General features: G+C 39.4%; 1 protein-coding gene, 1 long non-coding RNA gene and 1 other non-coding gene across 5 annotated transcripts in view; 2 read left to right on the forward strand and 1 right to left on the reverse strand.

Annotated features, from left to right (window-relative positions):
• Positions 1 to 307: 307 nt before the first annotated feature.
• On the forward strand, positions 308 to 2,281 carry LOC135798759 (uncharacterized). The gene is made up of 3 exons (XR_010549777.1): positions 308 to 794; positions 1,549 to 1,785; positions 1,869 to 2,281. It is a non-coding gene; the product is annotated as an uncharacterized lncRNA (long non-coding RNA).
• Positions 2,282 to 3,549: 1,268 nt separating this feature from the next.
• TRNAS-CGA (transfer RNA serine (anticodon CGA)) lies at positions 3,550 to 3,631 on the reverse strand. The gene has a single exon. It is a non-coding gene; the product is annotated as a tRNA-Ser (tRNA).
• Positions 3,632 to 8,704: 5,073 nt separating this feature from the next.
• Positions 8,705 to 13,249, forward strand: part of hth (Meis homeobox homothorax) — a 69,506-nt gene continuing 64,961 nt past the window's right edge. Inside the window, exon 1 of one of the 3 annotated variants that reach the window (XM_065311450.1) lies at positions 8,705 to 9,084. In XM_065311450.1, coding sequence (XP_065167522.1) covers positions 9,073 to 9,084 — 12 coding nt within the window. In that variant the 5' untranslated portion in view covers positions 8,705 to 9,072. Of the gene's footprint in view, positions 9,085 to 9,117; positions 9,252 to 13,249 lie in introns of those variants that run through there. The other 2 variants (XM_065311448.1, XM_065311449.1) reach the window with 2 other exon arrangements.

Consider the following 13,249-nt stretch of genomic DNA (forward strand, 5'->3'; position numbering starts at 1 on the left):
TTGTCGACTGATTAGACCCATGATGTTTGCCGATCCCACACGTTATACTGCTCATAAAATCGTTAAATATTTAAAGTTGCCACGGGGCTATAAAATCTTATCACCAAACAACTCGTAAACATATTTTAATACTAATTAATTTAGGTTGAGTGTAAAAATTCCAGTGTTTTATAAAATTGATCCATCAAATCAAAAACATTACGATATTACCTTGAAAATTGAAAAAAAAACTATGATAAATTAATTTCCCCATGTGACAAATACTCCTAGCAGGTTGTCCACTAATCAGGGTCGTTTGATCGCATTGATAGAAGTGGGTTGGCAGACGTCAAACAGCGAAAATCAATTTTTGAGGATTATTTTCGAGCTTTGATTTTCCACACTCGGCACTAAATGGCCGTGGGTTATGTGTGTGCGTTAAAGTGCGAAGCTGGCACATCTCTCAAATCTGGACGTCTCGACACCTCGACAGGCAAATAATGCCAGAAGATGACGGCCTCCCACACTCGCCGGCTGGGGGCCGCGCGCGCGGCGCGACGCTCGTGAAAATTAATGATTGTTCGTTCGGCGAGCCGCACGCGACCTACCTCAACGCCCCGGCGCGGCCACCGGCAGCCCGACGGCGAAGATAAATGCGTATTTGATAGTCCACCATGACTCGGAACTTCCTCGAGACTCTCTCCGGACGCGCGACTTTATGAAGTCGTTATACTATCCACAAGTCCACAAACGACCAAGAAGCCGACCCGAAAGAAAGAGAAACACACAGTCAAAGACATTAATAAATTACCAAGGTAATGTAACATATCAAAACACAGCAGTAACAAGATTCTGGTAAGATTTGAGTTGAGAGCTACTTAAATCCCCAGGGTGCGTCTATTGTCCACTAGATGGCGTTACATCACATGGATCTATTATTAAAACAGTCGGGATGCTTCCACTTTTTGGTGTCTATATCTGCATTTATGAATATTGCATATATCAGCAAAAATTCTAGGTGATGGACGTGCGCTCCCGACTCCTTCAAAGACTTCTTCACTCTCCCAGTTCACTGTACGTGCATAATATACCCTCAGTCGTAGTAGGTACTCTCACACTTTTGCTCTTCGTCTTCTTTTTCTTCTTGCGCTTTTCACGGCGCGAAGCAAGACTTGGGCTCGTTCTTCTTCTGGGTTTTGCCGAGCGACGCCGAATCGCCTGCCACTGGTGATTTGCTCAATTTGCGCACGTCACTCCACGTCAGCTCGAATGAGATGTAAAGTGTCTTAAAAATCAAACTCGATCCGGCGAGCACCGGAGAGGACTGCGCTCGCGAAACGACGTTTACTGGCCGTGGCACTTACACCTACTTCGTCATGAAAGTTTAACGCGTTGCAAGTGTATCCGATGAAAATACAACCAGAAAAAAACACAGGGAAAAATTAAAATTTAGACCAGTATGAAAGAAATTATTAGTAAAAATTCTAAATTTCTGAGTTAATTAGTTTCTAAGCTTCTTGTGCGTTGGTTGTTATGTAAGTCTCACGTTTCATATTTCGACATTTTCAGTTTCGGTTTCTGTCTTCATTCCCCGTCATATTTATCCGATGTTATCTCGTCTTTGGGCTCTCGCTGAGTGAGAAGCAGCGCGTCTCGGAATCCCGCAGCTTAGACAAACACATGTCTTGACTCTTAGCTACATGCCGGGTCGAGATTCGTAAGATCATCATCAGATTTTCAAACGTGTTGGGCTGGATGATGTGAATATAAGCGATGTTACTGAGCGTATTTCAAACCTTCTTAAACGTGAGAACAAAATTTGAATATAGAAAAAATTGTATAAAAATTCCAGATTTAGAATTGTTCTAAATGTATATGCCTGTCTAAAGATTCTGGTTCATGTAGAAGAGGGTGCGAACAGAACGTAGATCTAAGATCCGTTTATCCCAACGGATTATGCGACTATTTATTACGTGTCTCGTGTCTGCACCTTTCCGCCATTCTACATCCCCCACTGTCTTAACTCCGAGTGAAAAGTGAAAACCTAAACCCGACTCGGAGACTTAACGAAGACGCATTTAAAACACTAATAATTCTTATGCACAAATTCCGGGGACTACAGCAGCCCGACAGCACTGCCAACGCGTTTGACAGAAGTGACAAGCGGATAAACAACCGAAAACCAGCCAAGATGAATGCAACTAAAAACGGCGGATGCTAATATACGTTTCTTCTTTCTTCGTCATCGTACAAAACGGACTAATGAGAGGAAATTAACACTTTAATAAAAAATTAAATTTTTTGTTTATATAATTTTTATTTGGCTGTAAACTATGGAATTTAATTTAATTTAATTTACGTAGAAATAGAAAGTGATATTTTTTCGAATTGGGAATGTATGCAATACTGTTGTATGCATTCCGATTTCTAATCAATTCGTGCAATAACGAGATCTCGTCGAAGGCGCTGGAACTCTTTGGGTCGAGTGTGTGTCTTGTTAGGCCCGCGTTGTTATTGTCGAGGGATCCTTGACCCGTTTGTATTTTCCATATAAGCGCGACATTTGCCGTCGAGTAAACTATCGAACTATCCGCGATCGCGATACGCGGTAAAGTGATATAATGAGCACATGTTATACATTAACATTAGATACGAGCACTACCACGTCACTTACTTACGATTAAAACTAGGTAATGCAGTGCAATTGGTGCAAGAAGTTCATTACTAAATTCAGCATAAATCAATTTAAATACGCGCTTGGTTTTCGTAGAAATCAATTTAATTTAATTACATTCGTTGAATATATTTGAGATTAGATTATTTCGCGGTATAGATCACATGCGAATAAGTTTTATGATGTGAAAAATATGAAAATAGTGTCGCCGTGTCGTTATTGGATTTCCCAGGCGAAATATTGCACCGAAATAAACGTGTCATGCACACGTGACGACTTTCACAGGCATAAGTCATAGAAATAAATACCACTTGGTGTATATATTTTTTTATTTACTATTTTTATTATGTTTTATGTTTTTATTTCCAAAAAATGACGAAGTTTGGTTAAAAATGAAAATTTAATGTTCGTTGTGTTGCATAACATAAAGCTTTATTTATTATGAATTTAATTTTGCTTAAAATTGAACATTAAGTCATTAAGTATTGTTTGTTTAATCGTATCAATTATAAATTAATTACGTTTTATTTATGTTTTTATGTTTGCATTGATATATTACACGAATGGCAACGAGGAATATAGAATCATAAATGTTAAGATTCATATTCAATTAACGATGTAATTAAAATCGCACTGGTGGTCTCCACTATAACGATACGCCACTATTAAATACCAAATAGCAACGAGTTGCATGTATTCACTGATATAAACGGTGCAATTGCTGTAATTGCATTGTTATTATGCATACGTAGGTAATGGATGGTGGATTGGCATTTATGTTATGAAAATTATTCGCGTAACAAGCGAATATTTTTTTAAATTTAGGTTTAATGTTATGCATCATAAATATTTGCGAAAAAATGTTTAAAATGTTATGAAAAAATGTAAAAGAAGATCGCTGCGAACAGGATTCGAACCTGTGCGGGCAAAGCCCATTTGATTTCGAGTCAAACTCCTTAACCACTCGGACATCGCAGCCGATGGGAGGTAGCTGCTACTGTTAGGTTATAATGAGAAATGGTATATCCCCTCTTTTATTTACTAAATATACAGTAATAATGTAGAAATTTATTACAATACTTACATCTACGACTTGGAAAAGATCGATAAAATTATATAATTCAAATAGCACCAAAAAACAATGTTTTTATCAAGATAATGATACGAATTTAATTAAATTTAATTTTTCTTGTTGAAAATAATATCTGCAGCTCAATTTAAGCCGAAAATGAATCAATTTATTAAATTTATGCCCCAACATGTAATTCGGTAGCACTGTAACTTTGTAGGGATTAAAATATAGAGAAATGGAAGTTGTGTAACAGTTGTTGATGTGGTGGCCTAAGTTTTGAGGTCAAAACCATCTGTTCCAAGTGGGTTCAGGCCCAGAGCCGCATTCGAAACACGAGGAGACCGACGATAACACTCGGAATATATTGGATATCCGATACATTCTGCACGCTTTAAGTTGGTGTGCTGGTGATGTATAAATGTGCGAATGTGGATATGTATAAAGTTTATAAAACGCACGCGGAGCTAAACAGCAAAACACCACCACGTCTCGTTGATGGTTGAAAGTCGAAAATGGTCATACTGCCTGCGCTGGGGTCGAAAGAGCAAAAGCGTAGACAGTAGACCCTTCAGTATGTTTGTGTCAGTGTCGGCATTTCATGCATACACGCATTCGTAGGAAAACGTGTATGAATATTTTCCAGCCACCAGCCGCCTCTATGAAAAGGGATGCTTTGACAAAGCGCTCGGTGCGAGGACAATCGCAAACACGGGTAACACGTTTTCGGTGCCCTCGCCGGTGTTCGGCCATATCGCCACCGACAGCCCTTTTGCCGAATCTTCGCTTTCCGATGCGCGCACACGAACAATGCCCAATTTGGGAAGGTTAATGCGAGAAGGGCCGAACAATCGTGGCGAAAATTGTGCGTGTTTGAAGCGGATACATGTGCGACGAGGGTACTCGAATCGCTCAATTGTTGTAACAACTGCGAGAATTACACTGTTACGTTTTTTATACCTCGATTGATTTTATGCACAAAGCATGGAAAATTATGCATGGTATCAAACTAGATCACAGACCCTTCGGACAAACTGTCAGTAAAGCACACACAATACTACAAAGTCAAAAATGACATAATAGAAGCACCAGAGGGTAAAAAATAAAGGTATCCAAATAAAAAATTAAAATAACACCAAATCAACTCAACTATTCATGTATTCACACTCAAACACTTCTGGAAAAATTTTAAATCCAAGACAACTTTTCTATGTGTAGAAAAATGACTTTAATTAATCTTGTGTCGAAATAAACACAAACAAACACACAGAAAGGAAGAAATAATTGTCATTCACACCTACCATCCGTTGAATATCCAAGGGGTGCTTGCTCCTCTCATCAGATTTGTCGCAGATGTCATCCAGAGGAAGTCCCAGCTTACCACTGGTTCCCCAAGCCAAGGAAACGGAATAATTAACGGAAATATCAGCAAAACATTAACACATCATTAAGAAATTCTTCAGATTTTAAATATTTACAGTTTTAAGTTTGGTTATGTTGATGTCACGCATTGTCAATTGTTGTATGAATGTAGTTCGATTCGCCACTTACATTTATTTACCCAGCCCGAGACATAAATCATTGAGGCGCACGGTTTTACTACGCATTGCGTTTATAAACGCATTAATAATTGTGTAACGATGACGACGGACGACGCCGCCGATGGCACTGAAATTTGTGACGGCAATGAGACGAAAATAAATAATCGCCGCACACAGCGCGCTCGCGCCGAAAAAGTGCATGATCATACCGCCATCATTTGTTACCGGCTCATTTTCGTGCAATTACGGGGACCACTGCCGGTGTGCGCACAGCCTGCCTACCTGTTACAACGTCAATACAAATTACAATCATCACAAAGCATCGCAAACAAACGAAAAACATTCAATGAAGTACTTTTTTCTAATAGAAATGATAAATTCACCAAGAGTTTATTATTTTGACACAAGGTGGCGCTAGTAATATACTTGGATGTATTTAATTGAGTTTTGCATTCGATTTGGTTTTGTTTTATGCTGTATGGATTGCAGTGGAACTCTTGAGCCAACAGCGACGATGAGAGTGAGTTAAATGCCGAGTTAAACGCTCGATATTAATTTAATCGACGAACATCGCGTTCGCTTAATTATCGAAATCAATCAGGCGCTCGTTGCGGTGAATAACGTTCAATGTTTTTTATTCATTTCTTGTTTCTTGAAAGGACATCAAGCGTTCAAGATCATCAAGGCGCGGTAATGACTTTTTTGCTTCTTTATCTTGTTGCGCATGTTTCCATTTACATTCATTTGCATTTTTTACGTTTTTTTGATAATTACCCAGTTTGTAACACTGAATCTGATTTAGTTCATTTAATAAAACACTCAACTGAGGACGGAATATTCTATAGATGTAAATATGTAAAGTACAACTGACATTGTTAGACATTACCTTACGTGGGAGAGAAATAGTCACATTTATAACAAAATGAGTACAACCGTTTGATTTTCAGATTTTTTTTTGAAATTTCAAGTAGGTAGGCACTGCAAATGTTTATAACTTACCTGCGTTCCTAGTCACATTTGTAGATGTTATTTGAAAACGTCGTTGCGCGTAAAAATTACGTATTGTTTGCCTGGGTGGCTCTAAGTAGAAGTGACAGGAGTAACGGCCACGAATGATTTATGCCTCCTTGTGCGCCGGTTACTGCTTACACACAAACACATTCTCATACACATTGCGACCTACTGGCGCATCTCCATTTCGTTTTGACATCGCTTATTACCATTGCGTACAAATACGAAAAATTATCCATCGCGTAAGGTGAGAGATGCTTAAATATTAAAAAAAACATTTTTCAAGTAAATTTCGAATACAATTTTTTATATTGACTGCCTCGGCAGTAAAGTATGATTCATAATTATTTACAAAGGTATGTGATCATGGCTATTCTTAGCTGGGAATTGAGACTTGTCAACTTCAAATCGGATTTAAAGCTTTCTCGTAGATTAAACAAACGTGCGCAGGAAAACACAAAATTAAACCTGTAACGAGTGGGAATTTTGCAGCACATTACCAAATATTAGATAACACAACACAAAAGGTATAATCTTGTATTGTCACTCAAAACATTCCGTCAAAATTCTTTGCAGCTGAAAGTTTATTCGTAATTTCGGTGCTTTTGCTAATCCATTAAATGTGGGTAAACGTTGATTGATCATTCTAAATAACATTTACAATAATACCCGGCACACTGCGTTACACCTCGCACCTTCCACACACATTAATTAAGATGAATAATTGCGCTTGTCATTACCTTCATAATATTACTATCATTATAACTCCTTCGCAACTTTTCTTTGATTGTGCATAGAAAAAAGTTTTAATCATGAATTAAAAAATTAAATACCTAATAATTAATTATTAATAAATATTTGTATTTTTTGCAATAATTGTTTGAGTTTTGATGGTAATGACTAAAAACTTTGTTCAAAATTATGAAATAATATAAGATATAAAAATGTTTGTTTGAAATTAAGTCATTCACAGCGATTAGTTTTAATTAACGTACTAAAACATTAATAAACGTCGTAAAAGTTAATAAACCCAATAGAGTTTACACAAAAAACTGTAAATTACATTAAGAATATCACCGGAGTAATAAACTAGTGTAAAATATTGAAACGTTGAGTTCATAACTTCGTACGATGCCAACGTTTCGAGAATATAATGCGATTATTAGACTACTTGCCAAATACAGCTATATTTTACATTGTTTACAATAGTGCTTCCTAGGCACTTGTTATTTTTAAAAATGCTAAGTGTTTGCTACAAGTACGAATATTAATTTAGCAGTCACTTGCAAATGCACTCGTTATTAATGATTCATTTTATAGTGAATTGTAAGGTTTCGTACTTTGCCTTTTTCCCACTTTCTCATTGTTTTTGTAGAGTAGCGAACTAAAAAGCACTGATAAAAGTATTAAAGTATTTCAAAATCGTGTTGGCAAGCAAGCAGTAATTATTCCCATTGTTTTAGAGATTTCAAGCATAACCTTTAAAGAATTTTTGTTGATTTATGAAAAAATTAACTTTTACTGCCTGGTTGATTTTTCAGCCTATGAGGGTATGTGAGAGTACAGTAAAGATCTTTTATGGATCACACAATACCTGGAAAAACGTTTGTTCGACTTTTAAACCTTCGCCGAGGCTGAAATTCCAAGCACAACAATAATGTTATTGAAAAAATGTTATAAGCCATCCCAAGCAATATGATGATGACAATAGTCTGTATGCTTACAGAGGGCTGACCCCCAGGTAAATGAAATTCTGACTGGAAGAGGTTTAAGTTCCAATTCGGTAGATTTGTGACGTCGTTTTGCATAGTGCTGGTCTAAAATATGACCGAGAGGACGTTGCGGAAGTTGGAAGTTGCACATGTTGTGTCTGAGGATGATGGGAAGTGACGGGATCAGCTGGCCCCCGACGCGTGTGCGCCGGCACGCTCGGATGTCAGCGGCAGAGGTGTATCACTTGTTTACGTCATGTGCCGGGGTGTTTGAAAGATTTATCCGGAGCGCGCGCGCGAGAGCTCGATCATTTTTCATTGCGCATCGAGCGAGTGTGTGAGCGAGAGGGTGGCGGTGGCGGCGGCGGCGTGCACCGCCGCGGGAGAGACGCTGCCGTTGATTGGCACTGACAACTTGTCAACGCCGTCGCAATGGTGGTGCGGCGCAGGAGCGCGCCGACGAACCACCACGCCTGAGCGTCGTGTGTGTATGACGCCGTAACGCCGGCGGAGTTGCCATCTCTCCCCACGCGACGATGGCGATACCTTTGGAGGGGGCTCGAAGCGTGCGCAACGTTGCGCTTCCCGCAGACCCGGTTGTGCCATCGGGCTGCGCAAGCGTCCCCGCCAGGCGCCTCCCATTGGCCGATAGGTGTGTCCCCCGCTTGACAGATCATTCATCCGAGCCCCACTCTGCCCCCGCGAACGGCAGTGATTGACAGTTGGCAGACGACTGCGGAGCGCGCAGGACCTCCGCACGCACACCCCGTGTTGTCGTTTTTCCTCGCAAAATCCCGAGCGCCGAGCGCTTCGGCGTCGAGCCCCAGGTGTTGTCTCGCCGTGCGCTGCGTCCACGTGGACCGAGCAACAACCCTCATCGCGACGACCGCGCGTGTGATGTGATAGCCACCCGCGAGTGCAGCACCAGCGAGCGGCAGTGCACCAGCTCAGGCCAGCAGGGCCCGGGCCCAACGACGCGCGTCGCGAGTGTGTGTAGTGTGTTTTGCGTTCCCCAAGGTGTACAATACCGGAGACACGGTGGCCCAAGCTTCAGAATACCCCAGCGCGCCGGCGGCCAGGGCTTTCATGGCTCAGCGGGTACGACAACTGAACAACCACACAACTCAACAACAACTCAGCAAAACCACAAAAATCGACGGAGTTAAGCGGCCTCGCAAGGGCCTGGTTAAAGTGCAACAGTCATAAGGTCTTAAAGTGCTACTATGTCAGGATACACCACTACCAGTGAAGCAATGCGAATACCGGTATCGTGGATTTGTGTTTATTTGTTGTAAAAAACGCGCCAAAGTATAGTGTTAGACCAGTGTTCATCAAGCTCAACCTCACACACTCACAAGATGCAAACAGAATCAGTTAGGGATCCGGGAATTGTTCTATTGCGGGAAATTTTGCGCCAAGTCAGTTTCGCTAACCTGACTTACCGCGCGCGCCGTGTGCAGAAGTGTCTTGCGGCCGAGCGCTTCTCAGAAGGACAGCTCGCTCAAACGAGTCATCGCAGTGACACGACAAAAGTGGCATTGAGCGTGAAGCACACTGAAGCTGTGGGGTATCCGTGTGTTACCCGCCGGACTGGGCCACGGCGCGTTTCTTCAGAGCTCCACGCCGCATAATGCACGAAATGCACATAAATCTTGATTGCCGCACGCCGCCGGTGGACGAAAATCTTGATACTTTAATTGCGCGCCGTCGGCTCGGCATACCAACACCCTAAACCTTCACAAGTTACAAGTCATAAGTCAATACCTAGCAAACAATAGTTTTTCGAAACACATTTAGCATTACCTTTAAATACTTGACTATAATTAAAATTTTTATTTCGTATTACAATTAAATAGACACACAAAGAAGTGCGAAACGCTAATGATAATAATATGTGCTGGATAATTTACGTTATCCGTCGGAAAACACACGGAAAACTTCAACCTAATGCAGTTTAAAGTTTAAACAATTAAAAACACACACAACCCAGCAATCGAAGTCATTTTTGATTATCGAAAGTAATAAAAATAAAGACTACACTTATTAACTTTTATAGCTCAATAATTTATGTGGGTTTTAGAACGTATAATTAATTATTAGCTGGATTTATTATTAATCTAAAGTGATTTGAAGTGCTACACGAAATTTTGAATCAACATCAACATATCAGTTTCTCTGTACAGTATAATACACATTATACACTGTACACTTTTGCTTAATAATTACACCAATAATTACGGTTAATTCTCTTAAGTTGAAAATGGTTCTATTCATTTCGGAGGTGAGGTGAGGTGCGTGCAAGCAGCAAGCTGCTTTTAGAGAATCTTTTAAAATCGATGAATTGGCACTTCTGCTCTTTGATTTTTTTGATTGCGAGCGCCCGTCGGAGATTTTCATGATACGGCTTATAACGTCGTGCCACAAAGAACCCACCAAGCTGGCCACAGTTAAAGACGGTTAAATTCGACTTAAGTCTCGCTAGCACTCCGACGAGAGAAATCTGAATATCATCGTGGAATGTCAGGTATTTCTTTCTTTGACCACAACCATGTGCAACGTGCGCAGTTTCCCAGCGGAACAAAATAAAAATATTAAAATATCAATGTTAGGTTAGGGTTTAAATTTTAAAGAAATTAAATATTTTTGTTGGTGACTTTGCGTCGTGATTTCTGTGGAAGTTTATAGCAATGCATGCGAGAGCAGGCAGTTGTGGTTGTTGTTGGTCTGAGTCGAAGAATGAAGATGAGTAGCAAGTCTCTCGGACTCGTTGAACGAGTTGCGCATACTTTCGACTTGCCTGTCTGAAACGCTCTGTTCGCCTGCCGACGGACGCTAGCGAACGGATGGAACGCATCAACATATTTAAAATGCGCCACGAAAATAACTGCCTTCTATTGCAACCATCGTGCATCATATTAAATTGATTCAAATTTTTAAATATTAAATTTACAATTACGGCTTTAAATATTCATTCATTCAGTAGGTTAGAGTTTAGAAAACAAGAATAAAATTTGATAGGGCTTGATATGGTCTTGATAGTCAGGCGTTAGGGACGTCTTTGATGGGCCTAGGGTAGAGCCAAACGAAATTTGGCGCTGTGTTTCGAGGGAGACAGCCGTGGAGAAAACGGCAAACGGCCGGAAAGCGAATTACTTTATCGCAGTCGTGGGGAAAATCTAAACGGCGCGTTTTGTGTCTGGGAAACCGCCTCCCGCCGCTTTATTATGCCGTGTTTTCCGCCTCCATTGCGGGCGGAAAAAGATAAAAGTTCCGATCGAACAAATTTTACAAATCAAAGTTTTACAATGAAGCAGACGTGTCGAATTTAGAGTTCAAACCACATCAAGAGGAAATAAAATCGTGCTTTGTTTGCCAATTAAATGAAGTGTGCATACCGTCGGATAAGAAAACTCGCATCTCAGTTGAATATAACCTAAAATTTTTCTACACAAATTTTACTTTTAATAATGATAAAGTTATAATAAATGTGTTTATAAATCAGACACAGGAAACTCTCATACGCACAATTTACGTTTTTTAAAAGTTTTTATTCGTTTTGGTATCAGGAGAGGTTATGTTCACCGTCGGCGGCGGGCGTTTACTGCACCATGAAATTTAACGACGCATTGCCTGAAACAAAACCCAGTTTATATCGGTTTTATCAAATCAATGAAACTTGTAAGCTCAGCTACCGTGTTCTCACACGAAATTAACCAATCACAAATAAAATTAATTAAATTCACGAAACCATAAGCAGTAACCCAACAATAAAATATGCAAAAATTAATACAATTCTCTACTTAAGTTTTTTCGGTGAAATATTTACTGATATCTGATACACGTGATACATTTGATATAATGTTCATTTAATGTTGATGTTATGAAGTATATTGTTGCGTTTTTATTATTTTTATCTAAAACTATCTGAAACGTGCGCGCCGCGCTTATCTCGACATTTAATGCACTCCACACACATACCCACACATATGGCATATAAATTAATTCCCATTTACTTTACTAGTTGCATAAAAAACGCGAGCGCGCCGCGATCATTAACAGAAAACCGGTTAATACGTCGTGCATTATTAATTTTATTAAGTTTATTAACTACATTAACGCGCTTAATTTACCTTTTAGGCATTAGTTTTACGAGCATCTTCATTCACAACAAAGAAATAAGACTAAACCAGCGATTAGAGTGTGCCAAATCGAGCAACATGCTTTTAAATTATTATATTATCTTGGTTTATATTTATAAAACACACCTCAATTGTGATATTGTGCGTTTATGGCAAATTTCATTTGTTGGTCACAGATTTGTTAGTGGTAGTTGAGTTTACAGTCACTTTTCGATTATTATTACGATAATTACGCATAATTGCGACGGATGGCTATGATGATATTAATAAAATAATTATTGCACGGCACGTTGTACGAGTACATAGTAAATTTGAATTGAATGCGTAATAAAAATGTTTAAACGTTACGAAACGCATAAACGCAGGTACTACTTACATTAAAACACAAATTGTATGCGAGTATTAACCAACCTTCAGCGAAAAATTACGACAAAATAAAAATAACGTAAATTTTTCATATTTGAGGTTAAGTAGTTCAAAGTGTTAACGCCAGGTGGCTAAAAATGATGGTAATGAAAAATAACCTCAAGTTATTTCTTACTTTGATGTTTTCTCTTCTGCGTTGGTTTGTGATGTGACTGCGGATCAACCCCATAAAACGCCGGGTGACACATGTGGGTCGCAGACTTTACGACTTGTATAAATTTACTTACACATTATCAACGCTCTCACCGCGGGCGCTCTCATATTGCTCTTCAAACGTGCGTTCACGTTTAATAGCAAAGCGTATTATGATCCAGTGTTTCATATTATGGCGAACAATCACGTTGTGTGTGTTGTTTTTAATTTTCGACCGTTTGATTTCTTCATTTGGACGATTCAAATGTTTTAAAATGATAAATATAACTTAAGTGAGGTTACGCTATGTTATGAACTTGTCATAAATTACCGGTAACTCTTGATAATTTATTTCGGAATTTTCTCGACGATTTAATAATTTCGGAGATATTTATTTCTACGCATTAATCCAAAGCGTAAGAGCCGGTAATATTTATGAATGAATTTTACATCTTGATGCGCTGTGTGTGTTGTTGTATTAGGTGGCAGTTGAGGTTATGCTCGATTTGGGAGACGTATTTCGACCTGTCCCGATAGTGACACCGCGCAGGTTAGGTTACGCTTAG

This window comes from Atheta coriaria, unplaced genomic scaffold (assembly GCF_025399875.1).
Source record: "Atheta coriaria isolate IRGN ID8LTWV9N9 unplaced genomic scaffold, Caltech_Dcor_3.1 hic_scaffold_9_pilon, whole genome shotgun sequence".
Classification (NCBI taxonomy): domain Eukaryota; kingdom Metazoa; phylum Arthropoda; class Insecta; order Coleoptera; family Staphylinidae; genus Dalotia; species Dalotia coriaria.